The sequence below is a fragment of the Carassius auratus genome, chromosome 32 (assembly GCF_003368295.1).
Source record: "Carassius auratus strain Wakin chromosome 32, ASM336829v1, whole genome shotgun sequence".
In the NCBI taxonomy this organism is placed as follows: Eukaryota; Metazoa; Chordata; class Actinopteri; order Cypriniformes; family Cyprinidae; genus Carassius; species Carassius auratus.
In genome coordinates this window covers 8377473-8401856 of record NC_039274.1, presented here as the reverse complement: position 1 = coordinate 8401856, position 24384 = coordinate 8377473, and the positions used below count along the sequence as shown (strand labels likewise).

At 38.5% G+C, this 24384-nt stretch overlaps 1 protein-coding gene across 1 annotated transcript; it reads left to right on the top strand.

Moving 5' to 3' along the window:
• The first annotated feature begins 1213 nt into the window (after positions 1 to 1213).
• Positions 1214 to 24078, top strand: LOC113051522 (retinal dehydrogenase 2-like). Its single transcript, XM_026215349.1, has 13 exons — positions 1214 to 1380; positions 9556 to 9660; positions 10180 to 10320; positions 12039 to 12168; positions 14028 to 14089; positions 15085 to 15213; positions 15568 to 15681; positions 19536 to 19638; positions 20289 to 20473; positions 20927 to 21091; positions 21167 to 21324; positions 22252 to 22326; positions 22416 to 24078. The coding sequence occupies exons 1-13, from the start codon at positions 1264 to 1266 to the stop codon at positions 22486 to 22488; spliced, it is 1557 nt and encodes a 518-aa protein (XP_026071134.1). The 5' UTR covers positions 1214 to 1263; the 3' UTR covers positions 22489 to 24078.
• The last annotated feature ends 306 nt before the right edge of the window (positions 24079 to 24384 follow it).

Sequence of the window (24384 nt, the reverse complement as noted above, 5' to 3'; positions counted from 1 at the left end):
ACAGACAGACAGACAGAGAGAGAAACATGTTTATTTATTTAATAGCAGGATAGTGTGAACAACAACATATTTTATCACAGGACTGAGAGGTTAACATTATGATGGTTGCATAAAAAATAATGCTTAGGATTTTACTTACATTTGTAATGTTTCAAACTACATGCAAGTTATGGTAAACGCTTCAAACGCTCCTCGGTGGAAGTGTAAAGGCGATTATTGGCTTTATTTATCGGCGACATAATCTTAGATGTTTTTGTCTTATGCTTCCTTATCCATCAGTTACAAAGTAGAAGTGTGAATGTCTGTGTTGGGTAATCCTTTAAACCACAACCTCTTTGAGAGTGTCAAGAGCCCTTTTAGATGGTCTATAATGTTTATTGGATATTCTGAGGTAAATGCGATCTGAGTCCCGGCGCTGCAGGAGGCACGACGAGGAAATAACCTGTGATTGCTTGATGTAGATAGTCGAATAACATGCTGACAGGATAGATATGTTACAGGAGAATCCGTGAGAATGAAAGGGCCAAACGGGCTGTGCCAAAGAAAACTTTAACGTTTACGTGACAGTTTGAGCACCCCAATGGTGAGAAACCCTAGCTTACCTTTATTTATTTTTCTAATACTAGTCTGCTTTTATTGTTGATTTCAGCCAGAATACATTCTGTCTGCAAAATTAACTTTATTGATCAAATGTATTAAAATTTTAGAATCACCAGACTGATGTTTTATAGCATATACCTACCGATTAGACAAAAAAAAAATCGTGATTTGTTAAAAACTGGTTAACATAAATTATTTTAAACTTTTGCGTGTGAAACACTTGTAAGGTGTTTTTCATAAGGTCATTAAATTTATCACATTACTTTTAAAACCAGATCTTCACCTTAAAACGATTCACATTGTTACTATTTAATAGACTAATGCTTATAATGCAGGAAACACGTTTTCAGGTTACCTGACAAAACATTTTTACAGTGACGTTAACTACTGCATGTAAGCTGAATTTCTTCCTGATAAATCCTGATAGTCCTACACACAGTTGTCTTGAGAGTGGGTGGTATCTCTCTCACTCAGTATGGTCAGAAAGGGAGAGAGAGTAGTTTATGTAAATGGTCCATTTTAATTATATTAGGAGGACGGACCTATTCTCTGCCCAATAAAAATGGACCAGGACTGACACCTGGTTATAAACACAGGACGGATTCCAAAGTAGTAATCGCAAATCGTCAGAAAAAATCCCCGCCGGCATCTTCAAGAGACGCAATGACCTCCAGTAAAGTTGAGCTGCGTGGAGAGGTGAAGAACGACCCGGCTGCGCTCATGGCATCTCTTCATCTGGTGCCCTCGCCGGTACCCAACCCTGAAATCAAGTACACTAAGGTTCGTGAGACTCATTATTAACAACTTCTTTCAAGAAAAACTGCTTAAACGGGAAACGCAAACTTCGATTAAAAGACACGTTTGATTTGTTTTGACTGCGCGCAAACAAATCTCTGCTAAAAAAAAAAAAAAAAGCGCAACGTGCCATGGAATTGATAACAGGCTCATACCTGTACATTTGAACCGAATGTACCAGTATTAATCTTAAGATAATGCGGCTCATAAGTAGATGATGACTTGATCCATGAGGCTTATCTGCATATACATTTGGTAACAAGTTGCCTAACAAGTTTTGGATATATTATTCTTTAAGTACGCAGTATAATTTTGTGCTGTTCGCTATAAATAGGCGAGGCCTATATCGATTCTCCGTTTTATTAACATCGAATAAACTAGTTATATTTGTGAAAGTCTAGATAGGCTACCTGTTGTCTAATAGAGGTGCATCGAACATGAAAGTTTTCTCGATCTTGATATAGTGAAAATTGTAGGTCACTATTTTAAATAATCTTATTTAATAATCTTATTTGAACAGGTTAAGAAGTTTTGCCTTGAACAGGTTGTAATTATTTATGACTTACTTTAAATTATAGGCATTTCGGTGCGCGTTAGAGGTCACCTCTCTCTCCTTTGAATTCTTTGGTACAGTCTAGTTCAGCTTAGTATCTAAATTATTCATATTTTCTTTATGTTGTGGACAAAAAAAAAAGGATTATGATGACAAGAAGACAACGTATGCCATGTAAAAGTCGGCTTTCGCATTCATTTTTAGACATTAAAACAGATGTAATGAAGTTTCAGCACTATTGTATGATTTTAATGTATTCTTCTTATATTAATCTCTGAAAAAAACAACAACAAAAAAAACAAAGAAGTGCTGAATCATTCCATAAAATGATTAGAATATATAATCTCTCTTGTTTTGTTGGTAAGGTCATCTTAAATGTTCCCCGTTTTGACAGTAATAATTTTATTGCTGTGCGGTGAGAGAATAAAGTCAAAGTGCAGTGCAGGCCACTTATCACTGTGGTAAAGAGAGTAAAGTTCAGCCAGAGCAAGAGCTGGAGACACCTGTGACATACACACCCTGCATCTTCAGCTCTCATTGCAAACCTGCTTTCAGAAACACATGGGAGTGTGAGAAGGATTCATCCTTAGGAATTTGTATACTGGTTGTATGTGTGTGTAGGGGGTTTCAGTTTGGGAATTAGTGATGTGAACTCTCTTCACACCCTTTCCATCTCCCTCTTTCCCTTGGTCTCTTTCTCTCTATCCCCACCCCCCTCTCACTTTAGATTTTGTGTGCCTGGTGCAGCACAGCCTCTGATGTAACGGTCCAAATATGCCCAGTCAATACCATTCTTTGTGTAGGTCTGAGGTTAACCCATTTTAACCAAACTCCATGGAGACTTCTTAAGTTGTTTTCTGTGCTGTTAATGAGCTGTGCTTTATGCTGAGATGCTGAGTTATGGAAATATCATTAATGGGCTTACTTAACTTATCATTCCTTTATCACTGTCAACTGCTAATGTAAATACTGAAACACACCCAGTCTGGCATTTAAAGTGAAATTATTAATATCAGAAAGTGAAAGAGAGAGGCAGTGGCTTGTAATTCAGCTTAGGTAATACAATTATCATTACAAAACATATTTTATTAGACAGACTCATAGTAATATTTAGTATTTACTTATTACTTTTTATTATAAGAATATATATGTAATTATATTGTGCATAATGTTTCTATTATACTTATATTTTGCTTTTTTTTTACTGAAAGCCTTATTCATAAGATTAAAATGAGATAATTTAATAAGTGCTGCAGTTTTTATTTAGTTTTTAATTTGTTCACATGCTAAATCCAAATAATCTGAATAGTCAGGATTGTTACTTGTACACTGAAATTACAGTAAAATTGTTACAACATGGACTTTGTGCTCCCCAGTAAACTTTTCACCCCTTCAATTACATTTGTGCTTATTATGTGACCGTCACTACACCTGTAATTGTTACAGACTTGAGATTAAACACACTGATAGGAAACTTATCTGCCCCACCATTGAACATTTACAACTGAGCTTCCGCTTATCATGCCGATATTTCTCAAAGTCCTGTTGTTTGGTGCATACACCTGAGTTCAGTACACTTTACAGTCTTACTGAATCTCCTCTTGACTCCACACAGCGTTTAAAGAGTGTGTGTTTGACTGGTCACAGGAGAGCTAGTCTGCCGAAGGAGTTCTCTTTCTCTCCTTTTCTGTCTGCTGGCCTACTGCGCTGATAATGGCACTAAGGAAGCCATACATTTGTCTGCAGTGATGGCTGGTTATGGATGTTTTCTCTTCGGATGGAAGATAGAAAAAGAAAGGAAAGCTTATGTTGATAGTGTGTATCAGTGTAATTGATTAGGACCCAGGAGTGTTTTTGAAAGAGAGGTGTTGTATTCCAGCAGGCAGGGTGATGATTTGCTCACTCATTCAGTTATAACACAAGTGAAGCAGACTCTTGAGATTAAAACCTGGAAATAGATAGGAAACAGGAGACAGGATATTGCTCTCTCGCTTTGCCCTGTGCCACGTAACTGATAATTGCACATTTGGCATAGATGTGGTTTGCAGTCAGTGGAATTTATCAATGATATTCAATAAAAATGTATACATAGATAATCCTTGAAATACAATTCCAAGAAATAATTCACTCAAAAATAAAAAATCTTTCATCACTTACTCACTTTTATGTCGTTCCAAACCTGTATGACTTTATTTTTTCTGTGGAACACAAAATAAGATATTACGAGGAATGTTATCGCAACCGATAAAGATAAAATATATATTTTTAAAGATATTTACAATGAAAGTTAGTGTGGTCCAAAATATCTTGATCTTTCCCAATATCTTGTTAAAGTAAGAGTCATTAAAGTAAATGATGACAGAATTTAATTCCATGTGTATGTTTCTCTATACTGCCAGCTTCATGGAGAAAAAGACACTTGATAGCCATTTGTTGGACATGTCTTTATATTATAAGGGCTTAAGCGTCCAGCCAGGACAGTAGTGTGCGCTGAAGTGAGGACCTTTGTAAACTAATCTGGGAGACAGCTTGAGTGAATGAGGTAGGCCCCATCAATCCGTCAGTGCATGAGATAGTACAGATGGGAGTCAGGGGGGTTTTCTGCTCCAGAAGCTGTCCAGCAGGGTGTAATATATGGCTGTGTCTCACTGTTAGGGTCAGTGGCCCTGACTTACGAGAGTCTGTCCCATACCTCTGGAGTTTTTCACTTCAAAACCCACCATTTCTTCACATCAAACAGCGGCCAAAGTAGAGCATACGCTGAGAAGCTTGATTTATTGTAAGCAGCACAGTGAGGACTCTCTTTCTCTCACCCTCTTTTGCTTTGACTTATAATTCCGACTCTTGATCTTTTCTTCACATCTTCCTCATTGATTATATTAGGCTTTTGCGCTGTTTTTTTTTTTCCCCTCAGGAAGAAAAAAAAAGCTTGATTTGTCTTTGAATTTTTAGCAATATCATGTTTGTTTAGCTACCTTTTCCAAATTTAAGCACAGATATGCTAAACAAATATATATATATAAAAAATGTGTTGTTGTTGTTGTTAAAAGATTAACTGAACTTAAGAGTTCCGTTAACACTTTAACACTTTATGGTTCCGTTTGTTAAAGCAATAGTTCACAGAAATATTCAAATACTGTCGTCATCCTCATGTTATTCCAAACCTGTATGATTTGCCTTCTTATGTGAAACATTAAAAAAGACAGGACTTGAGGTTGAACAGTTCATTTTTTTAACAGCATTTCTTAATCTAGCTAATATATGATAATTTGTCTTTAACAATCTATAATATGGTATTCATAATTCTAAATCGTACATAAATATAATAAATTCATACTAAATACGTATAATACATATGCTATCGTTCATTGTCCAAAATACATTTTAACTATTGTTAATTTAAACTCTTAAAATTGTTAATGTAGGAATTAATATTAACCAAGTTTAATAAATACAAAATATTGTTTATTGTTAGGTATTGTTAGGTATATGTATATGATATCTACATTAACTGATGTTAATAAGTTGAACCTTATTGAAAAGTTTTATCACTGTAGACTAAGATTTTTTTTACTTTTTACACTTTTAGTGTGTAATGCTAACTAAGATTGAGCGTAGGGGGTGTCTACATATGTTGCACAATTGGACATCTCAGTTGTGGTAATTGCAATGAATTATGTTACAGAAAAGAGAGAGTGAGAACATGACACGCAGTCTCTCTTCCATGTTTTAAGCTCCCTCTTCTCCTGTAACATCAGTAATTATCAACATCTTGAAGTGTGTCCAGTTACAGAGTGAAAGTGAGCTTCTCTAGAAAGGATATGAAACTTCCTGTGCAGACTGAGACCCGGGCTGCAGGTGCCTTGTCAGGATTCGTCTGGCTCTGGGATCCTGGCCTGTTCCATGAAAACACAGATAAAGTGCACATAGAAAAGAGAATCTATTTACAATGGCCAAGAACTGTTTGCCATTATATATCCCTCATGTGTCTGAGCCATTAGAAGGTGCTGGCGGCCAAACAGATGTTTCACTGGCTGTTGCATGAGCTTTGGCATCCTCTGTCCTCATTCCTGCTCCGCTTCCTCCTGCAGTTGTGTGAAGCCTCCAGAGAGCTTGCTGGGGCAGATGAGAAACGGATCAGCGTTCTACAACTGCTATAGTCATTCAAGTCACCCCCCCCCCCAAAAAAAGACTTTTCTCTAGCTCTAGCTCTAGCTCTCCCAGAGGAACGAAGTCAACCTCTTGCTTTTGTGGCTGATAACCCTCTTTCCTGTGTGAAGTAATGCTGGTGATAAAGAATTTCAGCAATAAGGAGCATAAGCCCAGTGATGCTGTCATCCTACGCCGTGGGTCCATCTTCCAAAATCTGTTTATGATGTATGTGGCACTGCATATCTCACAATCTAATTAGCTTTGCAGACGAGCGAACTCAGCAACGTGAGACTGACAGCTTGGATAAAAAAAAAAAACATGGACTGATTCTAAATGTTTGCAGCTGTCTTGTGCTGTGGCCTGCGCGGTAAATCTCAGCCCAGTCTCATTTCATAACAGCCTGTAGTACAATGTGTTAGTGTAGGATGAACTGGCAGTGCTTCTCTTTCTGTTTGTGTACTGCATCAAGTGGCTGTTTTGTTTACAAGAAAATACATTTTCTGGCCCCCTGCTGTTGTAAACAAAATCTAGTTGTCACAGCTTGGCGGTTAGTTTTTATACTCAACTCAAGATTGAAAGTTCTTCCAGCACCGTCCCTCAAACAAACTCTACTATATATATATGTATATATATATTTTTCTTTGTGATAAATGAAAAGATTTTTAGTAAATTTAAAAAAGAAGTATATATATATATATATATATATATTTTTTTTTCCGTTTCAACTGCAAAGAAATGCTTAATGTGTAATGTATATTTTTCTTGAATGTTTTTGAATTTGTATGCCAAAATCAAACAATAGAAAGTATGGATTGAAAGAAAGTATTAAACTGGGGATATTGCACCCTTTTTAGTGATGTTAAAAACTTTGTTTATTAAAGTTCTGCTCTTTAATAAAACTGCCCTAATAATACCCAGTATCCTGAAACCTCTCATTAGTAATTTTTAAACTTTGAATTCAACAAATATTATAGCTGTTTGACAATTGAATATAGTTGTTTATATTCTTTTTTGTCAACCATGTTTACACTTGAGTTAATTGAAATGTTTTTATATATATATATTTTTAATTTTTTTTAAGTCTTCACAAGGACAAATATGGACCATAACTGTGTCTACACAGAAATGGAATAACTGGCATGTAAAAGCATAATTTGAGTTTATTTTGGCTTGTTAATTCACTCAAATGAACATCAAAGTTAGGAGACTTAAGTCATCGTGACCTTTGAGAACTGAATTGTTTACTTCAGGTGTTAAAATTAAATTTCTAACAAGATAAAAGGCATCTTTTTGCAATGTAATTGTGTAAGAAGTATTCAGTTTAGATAGTAAAGTACAAATTCCCTGAAATAATGCTTAAGTGTAGTAATGAAGTGCGATTACTCAAGTTCTTTACAGCCCTGCTGAAGCCTCCAGCTGGGTTATGGCAAAGAAGCGGTGATCAATATGAATTTTTGCACTTTTGCACTTGCGTTCTTATTCCTTTTCTTTAATCAAAGCCAAAGTATAAAGAAAGCTTGAGAGTTGATTTACTGCACCGGCCTGTCGCTCTTTATCAACTTTCTCAATGGGAAGAGACAAAAGTCCGAGAGCCCCCAGAGCTCGGGAAGACTGGGCCAAATGGCCTCTAATGGTTGCCTTTTTCTAGTTGTGATTTAGATGGTGGCCCAGTCCGCTGCTCACCCAGCATTCCCCTCTCCTCCGTTCCGGGGTGCCGTAAGTGTGGGATTACGAAGAGCATAAAGCTACCCACCGTCTGCATTCTTCCCCGGCCCACTGGCCTGTCACAGTCTGCCCCTGATTTAAGGCATTCCACTACAGTGGCCTCTATAAATTTTAAAACTAATTCGCTCCTCCACGGGGCTTTCTGTTTTTGTAACAGGCCCTCGGCTCGACGAGGCCACTGACACTTTAATGAAGTGCTCCAAATGAGAGACAGATTAAAGGTAGCCCCCTTAATGCAGGAGGCTCGTGAGGAGCAATCGAGGAGAGTCTGAACTAAATGTATCGGAGAGGAATCAGCATGGTACAGACTGATAGCTACCCTGACCAGAAGAGATTTATTCATGCCAGTTTTCGGGGAGACGGAGAGTGGGAGTGACTGAGGCAGCTTGAGCTGTGTCCAAGTCAACTGGCATTTTATACCTGTTTTAAAGTAAACACGCCCCATGGTTTACAGCCAATTAAATTGTACTTAAGCCTGTAAGTTTACATTAGTAAACATGTTGAAGAGTTTGAGGAGGCCCAGGGCCACGGTGCACTCTGAACCAGACATCTTCCTCTATGCAGATGACAGGAAGGGTAAATGTTTTTTTATGTATGAGTAAATGTTGAGCTCAGAGCCAGCAGATGCTTTAACACCTTATCCATCACCGGTTTGTTGAATTCAGTTTAAATACCATCTGTTTGCATAAGTACTGAATATTGAAATCTCACTTGCCTTATCTGTATTTCGTGTGCTTTGAAAGCAATTTGTGTGCATAGAGAAAGATGTATTTATCTTTTCTTCTTTGTCGAGCTTGAAAAATCCGTCTTTTGGAATCTGAGGCGGTTGTTTTACGGGCCACTTCTTTTAACGCATCACCAGAGCCAGAGTGCCGCCCGTGTTTTATGATCTCATAAACGAGCAGTGATGTTGTGAAATGTGTGTCTGTGTGTATCTCTGCTTTTGTGTGTGTGTCTGTACACTTCTGTCTGTGTGCGCATTTGTGTGTTGTGTGTCTGATAGGGATTTATCTTTCCTTTCCCCTTTCCCCCACCTCTTTCTGTCTAGTTGCTGGATCACTCCCAAAAGAGTGATATTGGGCAGCCCTGCAATAGCACACGGTTCCCAGAGATTCCTCTCACAGTACAACCATGAAACACAGGGGGAGAAATATTGTCTCTTTTAATTCTGTGCATCATCATGAAGTTACTAAATAACTCACTGTAATTCCTCCTGGGTCTAAAGAAGCATATTTTGTGGGTGTTGTTTGACATATTCTGCATTAAAATTCTTAATTCTCATGCAAACAGTTGTCTTGTTTCGTTACATCTGTTTTAAGTAGTAGTGAATGAAGTATCTAAATAATGTACATGAGTAAATGAAGGCATGCATATAAAATAGAGCTCATAGGTTTGAACTCTGGAGACTTGCTCCAATCCGTGTGATCTAATTCAGTAGGTTCAGCATAAAAGAAATCAAAAGAATCATTCGTTCACACATCCTATCTCAATTAATGTAGTTTGAAATGTATAAATGTGTAAAGGTTTATGTACGTCTCTCTGTGTGTGTTATTTTAGTATCATTGAGATACTATTATAGTTTTGAATAATATTTCGATTTTATTTTTGTTACTTTTTTATTTTAAGTTTTAGTAATTCAGTTTTTTCTGACTTGTATTATTTTTTGAAATATGTAAATATGCCTCACTGTTTCAAAAACGAATCTGTATGTTTCTTTTTTCTCCCTGTAGATTTTTATTAATAACGAATGGCATGATTCTGTGAGCGGTAAGGTCTTCAGCACATACAACCCGGCCACAGGGGAGAAGATCTGCGACGTCCAGGAAGCAGATAAGGTGTGTGTGTGTGCTTTCTTAGCATGCTAGTGTGTTTGTCATCAAAGTGTGTATTTGGTAATTGGTCAAAGCATTGCCAGAAACAGGTTTGGCACAATTGCTCTGTTGGAACTACATTTAGTTGTCCAGCACCGCTATTGTGCTTCTCACTTTCACCCATCACTCAGCATGAATAAGCATCCAGAATTGAAAGAGAGGGAGGGAGGGAAGTAGGGGGCTGTAGTTCAGTCTAATGTGGATAAGCAAGCTAGAGGCTGTAGTTGCTTTCTGTAAATCAGGGAGGAAGTGTGGAAAACCAGAATGGATACAGGAAATATAGACCCCCTGAATGTGCAGCTGGGGAAGTCACTGAGAAGGAATGGATTTCATTTGACCCAAAGGTGGACAAACACCTGTTCATAGGATAAGGTTTTATCATTAAGTGTTTTCCTCTCTCTTTCCTCCTCTTGTTTCTATCTGTCCCTCTCTTTCTCTCTCTCTCTCTCTCTGTTTGGTCCCCTCTCTTTGCCTTTCTGTTAGGCTGATGTGGACAAAGCTGTGCAGGCTGCGCGTTCGGCCTTCTCTCTGGGTTCAGTATGGAGGAAGATGGATGCATCTGAACGTGGAAAGCTGTTGTTCAAGCTCGCTGACCTGGTGGAGAGAGACAGTGCCTACCTTGCTGTGAGTACTTCATTCAATGCTCTCGCCACATGCAAATACTAAACCTCTACTCAAATGTGTGTATAGGGGAACTTTCCTAATTTATCTTTTTGTTTTAATGTTTATTTTGTTTTTGTAGAGACTATATGTGGAATATAAATTAGAATAAATAAATAAAATGTAAATATTTGGTATAATGCAGTGTTGGATATAATGCAGCCTTTTTATTTTAGGTTCAATTCATCAACGTTAGTTATATATTGGGTGTCATGAACCATAATGAACAATACTTTTAACAGCTAGGTTAATGCTAGTTTCTGCATGTTCAAATACATTTTTAACATTTAAAGTTGTGTAATTTAATATTAGTATTAAGAACAACAGTGATTTACCAATGAATAACAGTGTATTTACAAAATGACCTTTAAGATGTATGAATAAACGTCTTTTTGTATAAAAGAAAAAAGGTTTAGATTAAATACATGTTTAAACAATTTAAAATTTGCCATTTCTAAAGATGCACCAAGATTTTCAAAAACAATGTTTGTTTATAAGCAAGTTTTCCAAACCCTTTCAGAAATCTGTCATTGATCATCAAACAAGTAATCCTGTCCCACTGGCAAAGGTTCAATTATCTATTCTTTTTATTTCTTTTCTCTTTACAGACTGTAGTGCTGTCACAAATCTATGTTTTATTACTCAGGATAACTATCCCAGTGTTATCCATTAGATAGAAACTGTATTCCAAGATATATATGTATAGGCCTTTATAAATAAACACTAACAACAACTTTAACTGCAATACATTTTCAAATGCATCATGTTTTTTGATTTCTTTAATATATATATTTAATAACTGGTTTTGTAAGTATTGCTCAGTTAGAACCAAAAAGCCTGACCCATAACCAAATCTAGTCAGTACCAGTTTTTGGTGAGTGAGAATCAAATTTAACAGGACAGAGCCATCTAAGCAGACAAAGACGCTCACAACAATAAGCAAGTGTCTAATGAGTGGGCCTGTCTCTCTGCCTCACACTTATTGAAGCTTCGTGACAGGAGCCGTAGGAGTTGTTGTTCTTCAAACAATTTTGCCCTGCAAACGTTTGAAACCCAGGATGATGACAACACCGAGTTGAAACACATGATATCGGGCGCTTACGATCATTTAGGTTAAGAGCGAAACGTAAAAGAGAAGTATTGTTCCTTCCATGACGTGCTTTTATCTCCGGTGTTCTTCCGCCCTGGACATCTGCTTTTACTTCCCACTCACAGAGATGTGTCTAAAGAGACAGATTCAGAAACAAAAGTGCTATGTTTGTCTTTGTGCGTGCACCTCTCAGAAGGCCGCTGTAGTCATTTTGAGTAAATCTCTTTCATGTTACAGTTTAGACTTTGTCTTAAATGGACTGAAACAACCGATTTTCTCCATCCAGCTCTGAACAAGTGTCAGAGTGTAATGCTTTGAAAGAGAAATGCGTCGTCCATGTGGTTACGATCACTCCTTATATCAATCTAATCCCACGTCGATAAGAAATCATGGTTGGCTGACATAGAGATAACAAACGGCAGGTCTCTGGTGATGGCTATATGAGTATCAAGTTTCCTAGGGGAGCAGATGTAAGTGTGTGCTTTAGATATGCTTAGTCTGATGGGGGCGGGTGGGGGGGATGTCAGGTTTAATCTCTATGATTGATTTTTCATCACACACCCACACTCTCATCTTCCTTCTCTCCTCTCAGACCCTGGAGTCTCTGGACACTGGGAAACCTTTCCTCTCCTCGTTCTTTGTGGACCTTCAGGGAACCATTAAAACTTTTCGATATTTTGCTGGATGGGCAGATAAGATCCACGGTTCCACGATTCCGATTGGTAAGATGATGCTCATCCTTTCTTAAACTCTCCCCATAGAATTAGGCAGAAGGCAAAATATTGGGGAGCTTGGTGGGGAGCTGTCTGACCACCCAAAGGATATCAAAGGATGGAAAGTTTTGCATCACAGTAAACTAGCGCTCACAAACAGAAATAAATGAAGCAGTGGGCAGGTTTTGTGTGACACAGAAAGTAGAGAAAATATAAATACTATAATAATGACATTTCATTTTATATTTCTGTAAACATAATTTGATTATATAAATCTGTTTTCAACATTGGTAATAATAAGAAATGTTTCTTAAGCACCAAATTAGCAAATTCAATTTGATTTCTGAAGGAACATGCAATACTGAACACTGTGACAGGAATACAATTAGATTTTAAAATAGAACTTATTTTAAATTGTAATTTTAATTCACAGTATAACTGTTTTTATTGTATTTTTGATCAAATAAATGCAGCCTTGGTAAGCATAAAAAAATTATTTCAGAATCATTGAAAAAGCGTATATTCATTATTTAATTTCACATATTGGGGTTGGTATGTTATATATCCATAATCACATAATGTTATTGATATAATCATATGTTTATGAAAGCTGGTGACACAGAAGTAGATGTTTTGGAGAGCATGGAAATACTGGACTGGAAACTATCCAGACCTTTAGGTGTAGGCCCATCCTAGACATTTTAGACGTGTTTTCTCTGAGGCCTGCAGGAGATGTTGTGGGGTTATGAAGGTGCACTGAGGGTAAACAGACGAGGTCCCGTAACAGTTATAAATCTGAGTGCTAATGGCCGCCCTCCTGTGGAGCACTGCCATCAGTGGAGCACAGTGACAGCTACAGGGCCGGGGGGCACTACGGGGCACGGAGGGCACTGGGGGTCTGTTCTGGCTAATTTAGTTGTTTGAAAGGAACGCGGCAGGGAGCCTGGAGACTACGGGACAGCAGTAGACTTGCAGCACTGATGTCACGGAGCAGCCATTAGTGTGCAAACATGTGTGTGCGGGGGAGATTGTGGAGCCGCCCTTCAAGGGCCCCCATGTCACATGGGCCACATGCGAGAGAGGTGTCCCCTGTCAGGTGTCCATGTAATTATTGTGCATTCCAGCACTGTCTGTCACCGTTTCTCTCTGATTGGCTCATGCTGTAATATTTACGCTTATACTGTCCTATACAGTCCTTCATATAACGCACTCACTCCAGTCCCTCTTGTGTTTGATCATGTCTCTCTCATATTCACTCTCTCATCTTACACAAACAAGCACCCATGCTGCTGCATGCTGTTATTATACAATTTTCACAGCAGGAGAAATAAAAATGAAGAATGGAGGGGAAAAGATCTGTAAATACCCCTGTCAGGGCTGGAGCTCAGCACTGGGCCTTTGTTGTGTTGCTAAACCAAACGTGCATAGTGGGAACTCGCAGTGATTTGCTTTATATCATTTCCAATCTCATCCATAATAGAAATACAGCACAAACAAGCAGAATGTGTGTTTTTGGCCTTCTCTTATCTGGTCACCAAGTGAGATGAATCAGCGGCATGCCTCTCGTCCAGATGCTTTAGGCCATCTGCATGTTTCCACAGCGAGGGATGGAGTGATCACACTCTTTTCCATCTTGCTGTAAGACAAAGGACAGTGATATAATCTAAGCTCTTTCAACTGAAAACTCTTGTTAGTAAAAATGTCAGCTAATTTGATATTTTCTGTATAATGTCACTTATTTTCACCTTTTATTTCATTTGTTTAGACTTTGTTTATTTTCTAAGCTTAAGTAGAAAGTGCATTTGACACCATTTTCTTTGTGTTGACTAATACTGTAGTATTACCATTAATTTTTTTCTGTCACACAGATGGCGAATATTTCACTCTTACCAGACATGAGCCCATTGGAGTGTGTGGACAGATCATTCCTGTGAGTGTTTTGGCCCTAATTTTCCTTAATATTCTTTGCTTAATATTTTTCTGTCATCTTCAAAAGTCCTACATGGGGAGGTATTTGAGCCCCTTAGTGAGGATGACAGGCTTGTTGAGGTTTTAGTTTTGGGGGAAGCCCTCTTTTCTTTAAAGTCGGCTTGAAGTTAAGATTGAGTTATTGATCTTGTTGTGAATGATTGATCCATGCATGTTATTTTTGGCTGTGTCATATTTTATTAAAATGTCATAACCCAGTCTTCCATTGAAACAACAGACTTCTTTTTGGTGACATTTTATAGAACCCTCCAATAATTTATTCCGCTTTAACCCTTCCCCTTTTTATAAACTCTCTGCAAGCTTGCGTTCATCCAGTCAACAAGCGATAGATTGCACCAAGACCCCACCGTAATTCATTTCGTTCAGATGTACATCACAATACTGCAGAAAAGATCTGCAGCGATTTCCATTACACTGTTGCTTTACAATATTTCACGCAAGTTACTGGAAGTGTTTGAGGTTCTTCTTAGTCTCTGTATGCTCTGTTTGCTACAAACAGACTGGCAGGAGGAGGTCATGGCCTGTGCCAAGTGAGGCAGAAAAAGAAAGAAAAAGTAACTGAGAAATAATGAATGAGGGGTGAATGGAAGGTATACTTGAAGGACAGAAATAGAAACAAGGAAGCAAAAAATAAAAAACATAGATTGTGGCAATGACGTCCTGTACTTACAACTCTAGACCTCATGACATGAGAAATGACTCGTTTCCAGTAAGGCACACCAAATATTCCACTAAAATCTGGTCCATCTAGCAGGTCATTGAACATTGTAGAAGTGTTACAGAAGATTGTGTGACTGTGTTTTAGAAACATTCGGTTTCCAAATGAATGTGCAGGAGTCTGAAGTCATTAGTGAAGGAGTCATGCTCTCAAGAAACAAAGATATGAGGTTGTCTGAACGAGCTCCCACAGTAAGTTCCTGACCTATGTCTGTACAGTGGAACTTCCCCCTGGTGATGACAGCATGGAAACTGGGGCCAGCGCTGAGCTGCGGGAACACTGTTGTCCTGAAACCTGCTGAGGAGACCCCTCTCACTTGCCTCTACATCGCTGCTCTGGTTAAAGAGGTACAGCAAAATTATTTTACAACATTGTTTTGTATGAAGGGATAAAATAGTATCCATTCTGTCCGCATCACATTCACATCACAGCTGTAAAATGATACAAAGTGATACAAAAGTAACATAAACACACATTCATGCATCATTTGTTCCCCACTGCACCCAGACCTTTGTTGCTCTGCCTCTCTTTCTCTTGGATTAAGAGGCCCATTTCTTCTCTTCCTTTTGATGTTCTGTCCATCCTCTCATCCACAGGGCCTGTAGGGAGGTCGGGGTGGGTCTGGATTCCCCCTCCACGGCCTGTGGTGTTCTTGGCTCAGCTCTCATCTAACGCTTTTTCCTCTCATACTGTTTCCACAGGCTGGGTTTCCACCGGGAGTCGTCAATATTTTGCCAGGCTACGGGCCAACCGCTGGAGCCGCGATCGCTTCACACATGGGCATAGATAAAGTGGCGTTCACAGGATCGACTGAGGTAATTTTCCTATCAGCAGAATGAAAGAATCACACCCTCTTCCCTCATCCTCCTTTCCGCCGGTTTGTCATATGCCCTACCCGAATGACGCTCTTGATGCGGACTGGCAGTCACGGTCTTCATTCAGGCATCAGTAAAGTCCACAAGACTTTTGACAAATGTGCAGACTTGCAGGATTAATTTGGAACCACTGGGATCTGCAAAGATTTTACATATTACTACTTCTGTCATTTTAAGAGTACTGCCTCTTGTGACAAGCTAATGTACTCCTATAGGTAAAATTTTTGACATTTGTTTCTGACAGTGAAGGGTTAGTGAATGTGCACCCCATTATTGTGTGTGATTATAATGAGAAGCCTGAGGAAGTTGTGTTTTTAGGGGGTCTGTCTGCTGTCTCATACTACACACACTCTCACACCCAGGAATGCTTACCGGACCACCTGGCTTTCCAAAATTGTTTCTAATAAACAGGTTTTAGGTGGAAGTGGGAATGAGATATTAATCCACTGTTGGTCTGTCATAACCACCGGAACAGAAATAATAAATGGACACCATGCCCCCACTTCATGAACTGTTCATGTTGTTCCAGTCTGGTTGGACAGCTGAGTTCATTTACGCCTCATAAGTGTCCTGTGCATACTGTATAAGGAATACCCTTTCTACTGAGCTTTATGCATTGGACATTAAACAGCTACATTGTGTCCCCAAAGGAAATATTAATCTATAAACCCAACTGTATAAATTTAATAGAAAGCCAGGGACTGAAAATAGACACCATGTTAGGCACATAGGATTTAGCGCTTGAAAACAGGCCTCACTGACAGTGACATAACTCTACTGTGACAGCATTTTAAACAGTGATAATTTGTAGCTACACTTGCCTCACTGGTAAGATCCCTTAAGCCCTTTATTCAATTACAGCCTCTCATAAATCGAAATACTTCAGTGTATGTTTTGATCTGTTCTTATACATGTTTTGTTATTAATTGAGGTGAATTTTATGAATTAGAATAGACAGAGCTAGAGCTTATGATGCCATTAGCTTCACCCGAAAAGTGAGTTTACATGCCTAGTTATAATCGAATTACAGCAGGTTTTTACCTAGTGGAGAAGCAGTCTGAGCTATCTGCCTGTCCAAGAACACAAGAATATATGAAGGATTAAATATATTTATTACCGGTCTTCTGAAAAAGCACATGATGCATACAACCACGTTATCTGGGTCTGTTAGTCTGGCTTTGCAAAAACCAAACTGTAATGAATTCAGTTATTTACTGAACTTTTAAAATACAAGTACAGTGCCATTCGAAAGTTTGGGGTCAGTAAATTATTTTAAAGAACTTATTTTTTTAGTAAGAATACTTGAACTGATCGAAAATGACACTAAAGACATTACAATGTGACCAAAAATTATATTTCAAATAATTGCTTAAAATAAATGAAATAAATATTGCATTTTCTATTTATCGGCGTTTCCACAAACTTTTAAAGAAGCACAACTGTTTTCGACATTGATGATAATAATAACAACAAGAAACTAATAATTTAGTTTCCATGAGCAAAAAATAAGCATAAATTCTGAAGGATCATGTGTCATTAAAGATATAGAGGTAATAGCTGCTGAACATTCAGCTTTGCCATCACAGGAATACATTTTAAAACATATTAATATAGAAAACACTTATGTTAAATTGTAATATTTCACAATATATTGTTTTTAATCAAATAAATGCAGCCTTGGTGCACATAAAATAATTCTTTAAAAAATATTACAAACTCTTACCGACCTCAGACTTTTGAACGCTAGTGTAAATGTACTTGGTGTTTATCTTTATTGTCAAAGAAACAGAGAATTGCGTGTGTGTGGGTCTGTATGTGGACATAGGACTTCTCAAACAAACAGAAGTGTTGTTTCAACAGAAAACAAACTAAGCTTGTGTCCTTGAAAAGCGCTTGTTGAAATGCAACAGATGTTTCTTTTTGTTGCGAAATGACGGTTAAGTTATTTCCCAGTTTCAAATAATTTGATGACTGCTATGACTATTTCTTTCCTTTAAATCAAAATGTCATTGATAAAACAAGAATGCATTCACTGAGAGAAAAAAACATCAACAGGCCACACAAATCCTCAGATGATCATAGCGTCACACTGAAAACGGTCCCAGCCCACCCGTCTTCACCCACACTTCCACTGACTGTCTTTCACAGGAAACTCATCATCATACACCCCACCTTCTCGCCCTTTCTCTTCACTGGCAGCAGCCACACAGGGGTTTTCTCTTCTCCTCCCGTCAGCACTGCTGCTGTGGGTGTTGCTGAGCCATAATCTGGACTTGATTAGGCAACCCAGATCTCTCACGCTGTGCATGTGTGTACATACACAGACTCTGAGTCACTTCAGCCGAGCGTTTAAGGGAGGTCTAGGCCGGGGGTGGAGATGGGGGGGGGGGGGTGAGGCATTCTGGTGCGTGGTGTATGACCTGCCCATTGCTGCTATTTGTGGAGTGTGCAGTGTGATTTCTTTTTCATCTTAAATTAAACAAAAAGCAGATTCAGCCTAATTTTAAAGTGGTTTCACACATTTTATACATGTATTATTATTATTTGTATTATTTATTAGTAATAGTAAGAAGAAGAATTAGTAGTAGTAGTAGTATACACAAATTAAGGTCATGACTGCAGACAAACCAGGAGTAACTAAACATTGCTACACTAGTAACTTTTTCCAATGAATTAGCACTACATAAAATTAGAACACTAGAATGAATTGGTATATTTTGACAATTCTTGTAAATTAGCTGATTCTTTTCCCTACATTGCAAATTTAGCCCCATCAATTTATGATGATCTTGTAGCTTGAAAAACTAAAGTAGCTTCCAAAACTTAGACCAACACTCATAATGTTATAGTATCTGTGAGAGGTAGGCATTTACATTCATGCAAAGAGCCTAGCTTCCATTTTTCCACTGAGAATGTCAGAGGGAACTGAGGAGGATTGTTTTCCCTTCGCCTTCTCCCCTCTCCTTTTTTTCTCTTTCTGCTATCTGATGGAAAACAGATAGAGAAAATGCTCACTGTTAGTTAAGTATGTTTTGCGGAAAGGAAAAATTTACAAATGTTTGTTTACTGTTAAGCGCTGAGCTGGCTGTGAGAGACGGTTTTTCTCAGACAAACACATACATGCAGTTAGAAAAGAATAGTTTGACATGACCATAATGTTCTCTGAGATGTGAAGCAACGCCACAGACAGCAGCTGTGCGATGTCTGCAGTCCTTACACAGGCCTGAACAGCCTGTAAGATGAGAGCCAGGCCACCGCTAATGCGAAACTTTAGGTGAAAAGAAGTGTGAAATACAGTTGGAAGAGAACAGATTCAGGGAAGAGCAACAAGGGACATGAAATTATGAAACAGTAGACTCCTGTTAAAAGAAACATGCTCCTTAAGCTCAGAGAAACCAAAACCAGACCAGTAATCACAACATATGCTTTCATTTATGCACTAACAAAGCCAATGAATGCATTTCAAGGGTCTTATTTCACTGTTATTTTGTGGCTCCAAACAGTGTTGAGCATCTTACACAAACCTGCGGTCAGTTCTTCCTGTTCTCCATTAACCAGCAGATACTGTTGTGTGTTGGACATTCCATTCTCTTTGGCCGCAACCGTATGCACAGATATTTAAGATATGTGGGCTGAATCTCATAGGCCTGATAATGGTGCTGGTGCTGCCCTGCTGAAGAGGGACTTCTCATGCAGCAGGATTTATTAATGACAGCATCCCACTGAGATTGAGCTTTAGGAAGGCTCCTCTGTGAAGTCCTGCTGATTAAAGTGGCTCTTCTCTCTCTCCACAGGTAGGCAAGCTGATCCAAGAAGCAGCAGGAAAGAGCAATCTGAAGAGAGTCACGCTAGAGCTCGGGGGAAAGAGTCCCAACATCATTTTTGCAGATGCTGATTGTAAGTATTCAGACGCTGCTTTATGGTGGCCCTCCTGTTGTCCCGCTGCAAGAGTTTGTGCACAGGTGCTACTCCAGAAACTATCTCTGTCACTTGACATCAAAGACCTTCAGGGATCTTTTAGAGCTGCGTCTAAGCGAAAAAGGAAAAAGAAAAAAAAAGTGTCTTATGTTTCCGAGAGGCCCATATTCATGCAAATCAACTTATGTCACTTCCTAAACCCTTAATCCTTATCATCTAAAAGTAGACCACCAAACCAAGTCAGAGCTTTTAAATGTTTTCAGCAGCCGTGAACACAGCCCCCCGTAAATCAGCCGAATGGACCCTGCCCGGGTGCATCACACCACAGCCGTAAATCTGCCAGCTCCCATTAACCCTTCAAATGCCACAGCCTGCCACCCTTTTCCCAGGTGTCCATGATCCCACGCAGATGCACATACTCAAGTGTATGCATGCATAAACGGCAAACACACCAGAAGAACAGGAGAGAAATTTGTTACAGCTGCCTTACTAGAAATGTATGGCTCCAAGTCTATTAATAAATGACTTAGTTTCCTCCTTTATCACCTGTTGTTTGGGCTGTTATTTTATTTAAACAATAGTGCATTGCTGGCAGATGCTTAATAATGTGTTTTCTCTCTCTTTCTCAGTTGAGCTGGCAGTCGAACAGGCCCATCAGGGTGTTTTCTTCAATAATGGTCAATGCTGCACTGCTGGTTCCCGTATCTTCGTGGAGGAGCCCATTTATGATGAGTTTGTGCGAAGGAGTGTTGAGAGAGCGCAGAGAAGGACATTGGGCAGTCCGTTTGACCCAACCGCTGAGCAGGGACCTCAGGTAAGAGCCAGTTAATTGCTTAAATATCATAAATAATTCATATGTACTGCTGTTCAGAAGTTTGGATTCAGTGAGATTTTTTTAAAGCAAAAAAGTAGTTGTATATGTACTTTTATTCAGCAAGGATGCATTCAATTGATTTAAAGAGACAGTAAAGGCCTCTCTTTCCAATAAACGATGTCCCTTTTTATTCTTCACAAAATCCTGGAAAAAAATGCATCGCTGTTTCCACAAAATAATAATAACATGATAATAACAATGAGAAATGTGTCATGAAACATTGAAAACATTGAAAACAATGAAACATTAATAGTTAAACAAGACATTATATTATCTGCATAATCTAGCCAATGTATTATTATTTTGAAATGTCTATGCCTGTTCCAGTTGTCGGTGTTAATAAAGACACAGGATTCAGTAGTTGATCACAGATCTCTGTGTTGGTTGTGACAGGTGAGTGCGGAGCAGCGCAGTCGTGTCCTGGAGCTGATTCAGAGCGGCATCACTGAGGGAGCTAAACTGGAGTGTGGCGGCAAAGCTCCCCCTTCTAAAGGCTTCTTTCTGGAGCCCACAGTCTTTTCTGATGTACAGGACCACATGCGCATTGCCAAGGAAGAGGTAAGCTGTCTTGATCTCTGGATAATGATTCTATTTTCAAATACTGAGTATTATACTAAAAAACCTTTGTTTTAGATATTTGGGCCAGTTCAGCAGATCATGAAGTTTAAAACCATTGAAGAAGTGATTGAGAGAGCTAACAACACAGAATATGGTCTGGCAGCAGCGGTCTTCACCACAGACCTCAACAAAGCCATGACGGTCTCTACAGCTCTGCAGGCCGGCACTGTGTGGTAAGAGTTACAGCACGTCAACAGATCCTCTCACAAAATAAAACACAAATGCCATCCACTTGTTTTGTTTGGGCCCTAATATCATTGAGTCATATTATGCACATCTTAATGTCCTCACTAAGTATTAGTATTTGTCTTGTAATTCATTGAAATATCCAAACATTCTTAAATCATGATACATTTACTTGAGAGGCTAAATGTAATGATTTAATGACTTCATGCTTGTTTTCTGTTTCAACTTTATTTTAATCTTTATTTTATTTTTATCTTAACAAGATTTAATAGGAAAATTTCTTCTTATTATGCATGTGATACAAATCATGTCACATATCTTTGGAAAGCTTAGATTCTTGTGATTCAAATTATGCAAAACAGTTTTAACCAATGTGTTTTCCAGCTAATAGCTTCCAGCTATAGTCATCTGCAGAAATCTGTAGTAAAAAAGTAGACATCATTTTTTTTTCCTTTTTCAGTGCTTTCAAAGTCATATTACTCAATACCAGTAAGACTTACAGTGAGTGTGAGGTTTCTTCTGTTTAGGAACAGACCTCTGAGTATTGCCTTTCAAAATAGACCTAAACCATGCATTTACTTCAAATGGTTAAAGAACAGCATGCAATTTTCCTTGGGTATGCCTTTTCTAGGCGTTTTAGGCTAATTTTACAGGAGTGCTAAGGGGATAACTTAAGAATGTTCAGATATTTGTAATGTAAAACTAAAATGCTGAGCAAGAAAATATGTTTTTGCAGTGTAGTCACATTTATTTAAATCCAGTGATTTAAAAATGAATCCACATGATCTGTATTTTTGTGTTAATTAACCGAAATCCCAAAATTTCACTTATCTGACTGCAGTTTTCCAGATAGACAAAGTTCACGAAATCATGAAATGGCTAAGATTGTGATGTGTATTTCTGTTGTTGTGCAGGATCAACTGTTATAATGCCCTGAGCTGCCAGTGTCCTTTTGGAGGATTTAAAATGTCCGGGAATGGTCGTGAATTGTAAGTGCATTTACAAATGACATAACATCATAATCGCATATTCTATACATTTGTGTTTCCATTAACATCATTGTTCTCCATTTCTCCAGGGGTGAGATCGGACTGAAAGAGTATACAGAGGTGAAAACCATTACAATGCAGATGTCAGGGAAGAAATCCTAAAGCACAAAAATGTACGTTCCTGACAGCGGGAAGTCTTCCTCTGAGGTTAACCACTAGCCATTATCCTTTGGTTGTCTATAGTGGTAAAACACCACACACAGTAACCACCCAACACTTCTGCATTGGAGCACCTCTCCTCCTGCATCCTCATAGGCTGTTATCATTCATCTCCATCCCACGTCCACTAGCAGCTCCACATCCACCGCCACAATTAACTGCCTACACCCATTCCAGCTGTGACCTCCTGTCGCCGGCTCCACTAACCATACTAAAGCACTCGGAGTCATGGTGAAAGAGGGCTAGGCTTTTGACCACTGCACCAGCAATGTGCAGACACTAACAGACTACGACCACTCTCTCTGAGACCACATGGCCCACGGAGGTCTGTTGTGTCTGAGGGGTGCCATTCTCAAACCTCATAATTAACTTGCCTTTCCACTGGGTACAAATCTAGTAGGCATATTAGATTTTACTAAGACCACTGAAGCGCTCTGTCTCAGAAAGAAAAAAAAGCTGTTTTCTTTGTATTAAATCTTAAATGTATGTAATTGCTTTGTATTTTTATTTTTCATTTCATTGTTTGATTGTTTTACTTTGTATAAATGTGTCAATGTCTTGACCAACGTAAACAAAAATGATTTACCTCAAAAAGAAAAAAAATATATCTTTGGTGTGTAATTTTGGACAAATGGTTCTACATTGATGCCCATTTATTGTTAGGTGAATATAGAAGTTCAAGTATAGAGTCATTTCTTCATTAAAATGTTTTACTGAAGGTGATTTTCTGGTTGTCTTGTTACAGATTTATGACTGGAAAGTTATGACTGAGAAAAAGAAATCATTAGTAAAAAGTAAAAAGTTCCCTGAACAGAGATCCTTTGCTAGATGGATTTCTGCTTCAGTTGTTGCATTTTCCATATGACTCTGAGTATTCAGATTTATGTCAAACAGGGTGAGAACAGAGTGAGTCGGAGATTGTTTGGTAAGAGTTCTTCAGATATGAGCAATCGAAGTTATAGAAGTTGCATTCCCAAAGACAAACAGACACAATGGATTTTCCCAGCAGCATCTTTAGTCAGAACAATACACTTGAGGAAAAGACTTTGCTACTTTACACAACACTGGTCAGGATCTGGAAGAGCAGAGAAGGACAGCACCGAGCTTTGAACTAGACCACAGAAAGACCACTACAGTGATTGTTGGCCTTCCTGTGGATCACCTGGAAATTATTCTGAACCATTTCCTTATGCGCTAGTATGTGACAACAACTGAAGAACAAAAGTGGTTTGTTTCACCTCAAAAGAAAGTGTTGCATGTTTTCAAGTGCGAACCAATCAACACAGGAAAGTGTTGAAAGGTTGCAGGCGAAAGGCCTTAGAAGGATTGTTTAATCCATTTGACGTTGTTGCACAATGGTGTCATCGACCCTTCCCTCCTTAGGAGTCTGTTTAACAGTATTTATAATTCTCTGGAGTCTCATATGATTACAGTGTACCAAGTTCACACCGATATTTCTACATGACAGTAGTGTACAATTGCTGGTTATATGTTAGAAAAACACAATAAATCAATAAATGGCATTATTACTGACTTTATGTGTGATTCTTAAGGGTGTATTTTAATTTTTATGACTCTGGTAGTGCACAGTGAATTCAAATGAACACTTACTTTCTCACACACTTACAAAATGTCTCTTTGTTCACAACGTGAGTTGATCAAAATGATCGCTTTTCCTTTAAAAACCTAATTTCATCCAGCTTGGACTCTGCCCAAGGTTAAACGGCAAAGGTGGCATCCATCATGATTGGAATTCCAATAGCTTTCCTCACAGACATACATTTATTAGATGAAGCACTTCTGGAGTCTGCTAAATATCATTCACTGATCATTAGCCTA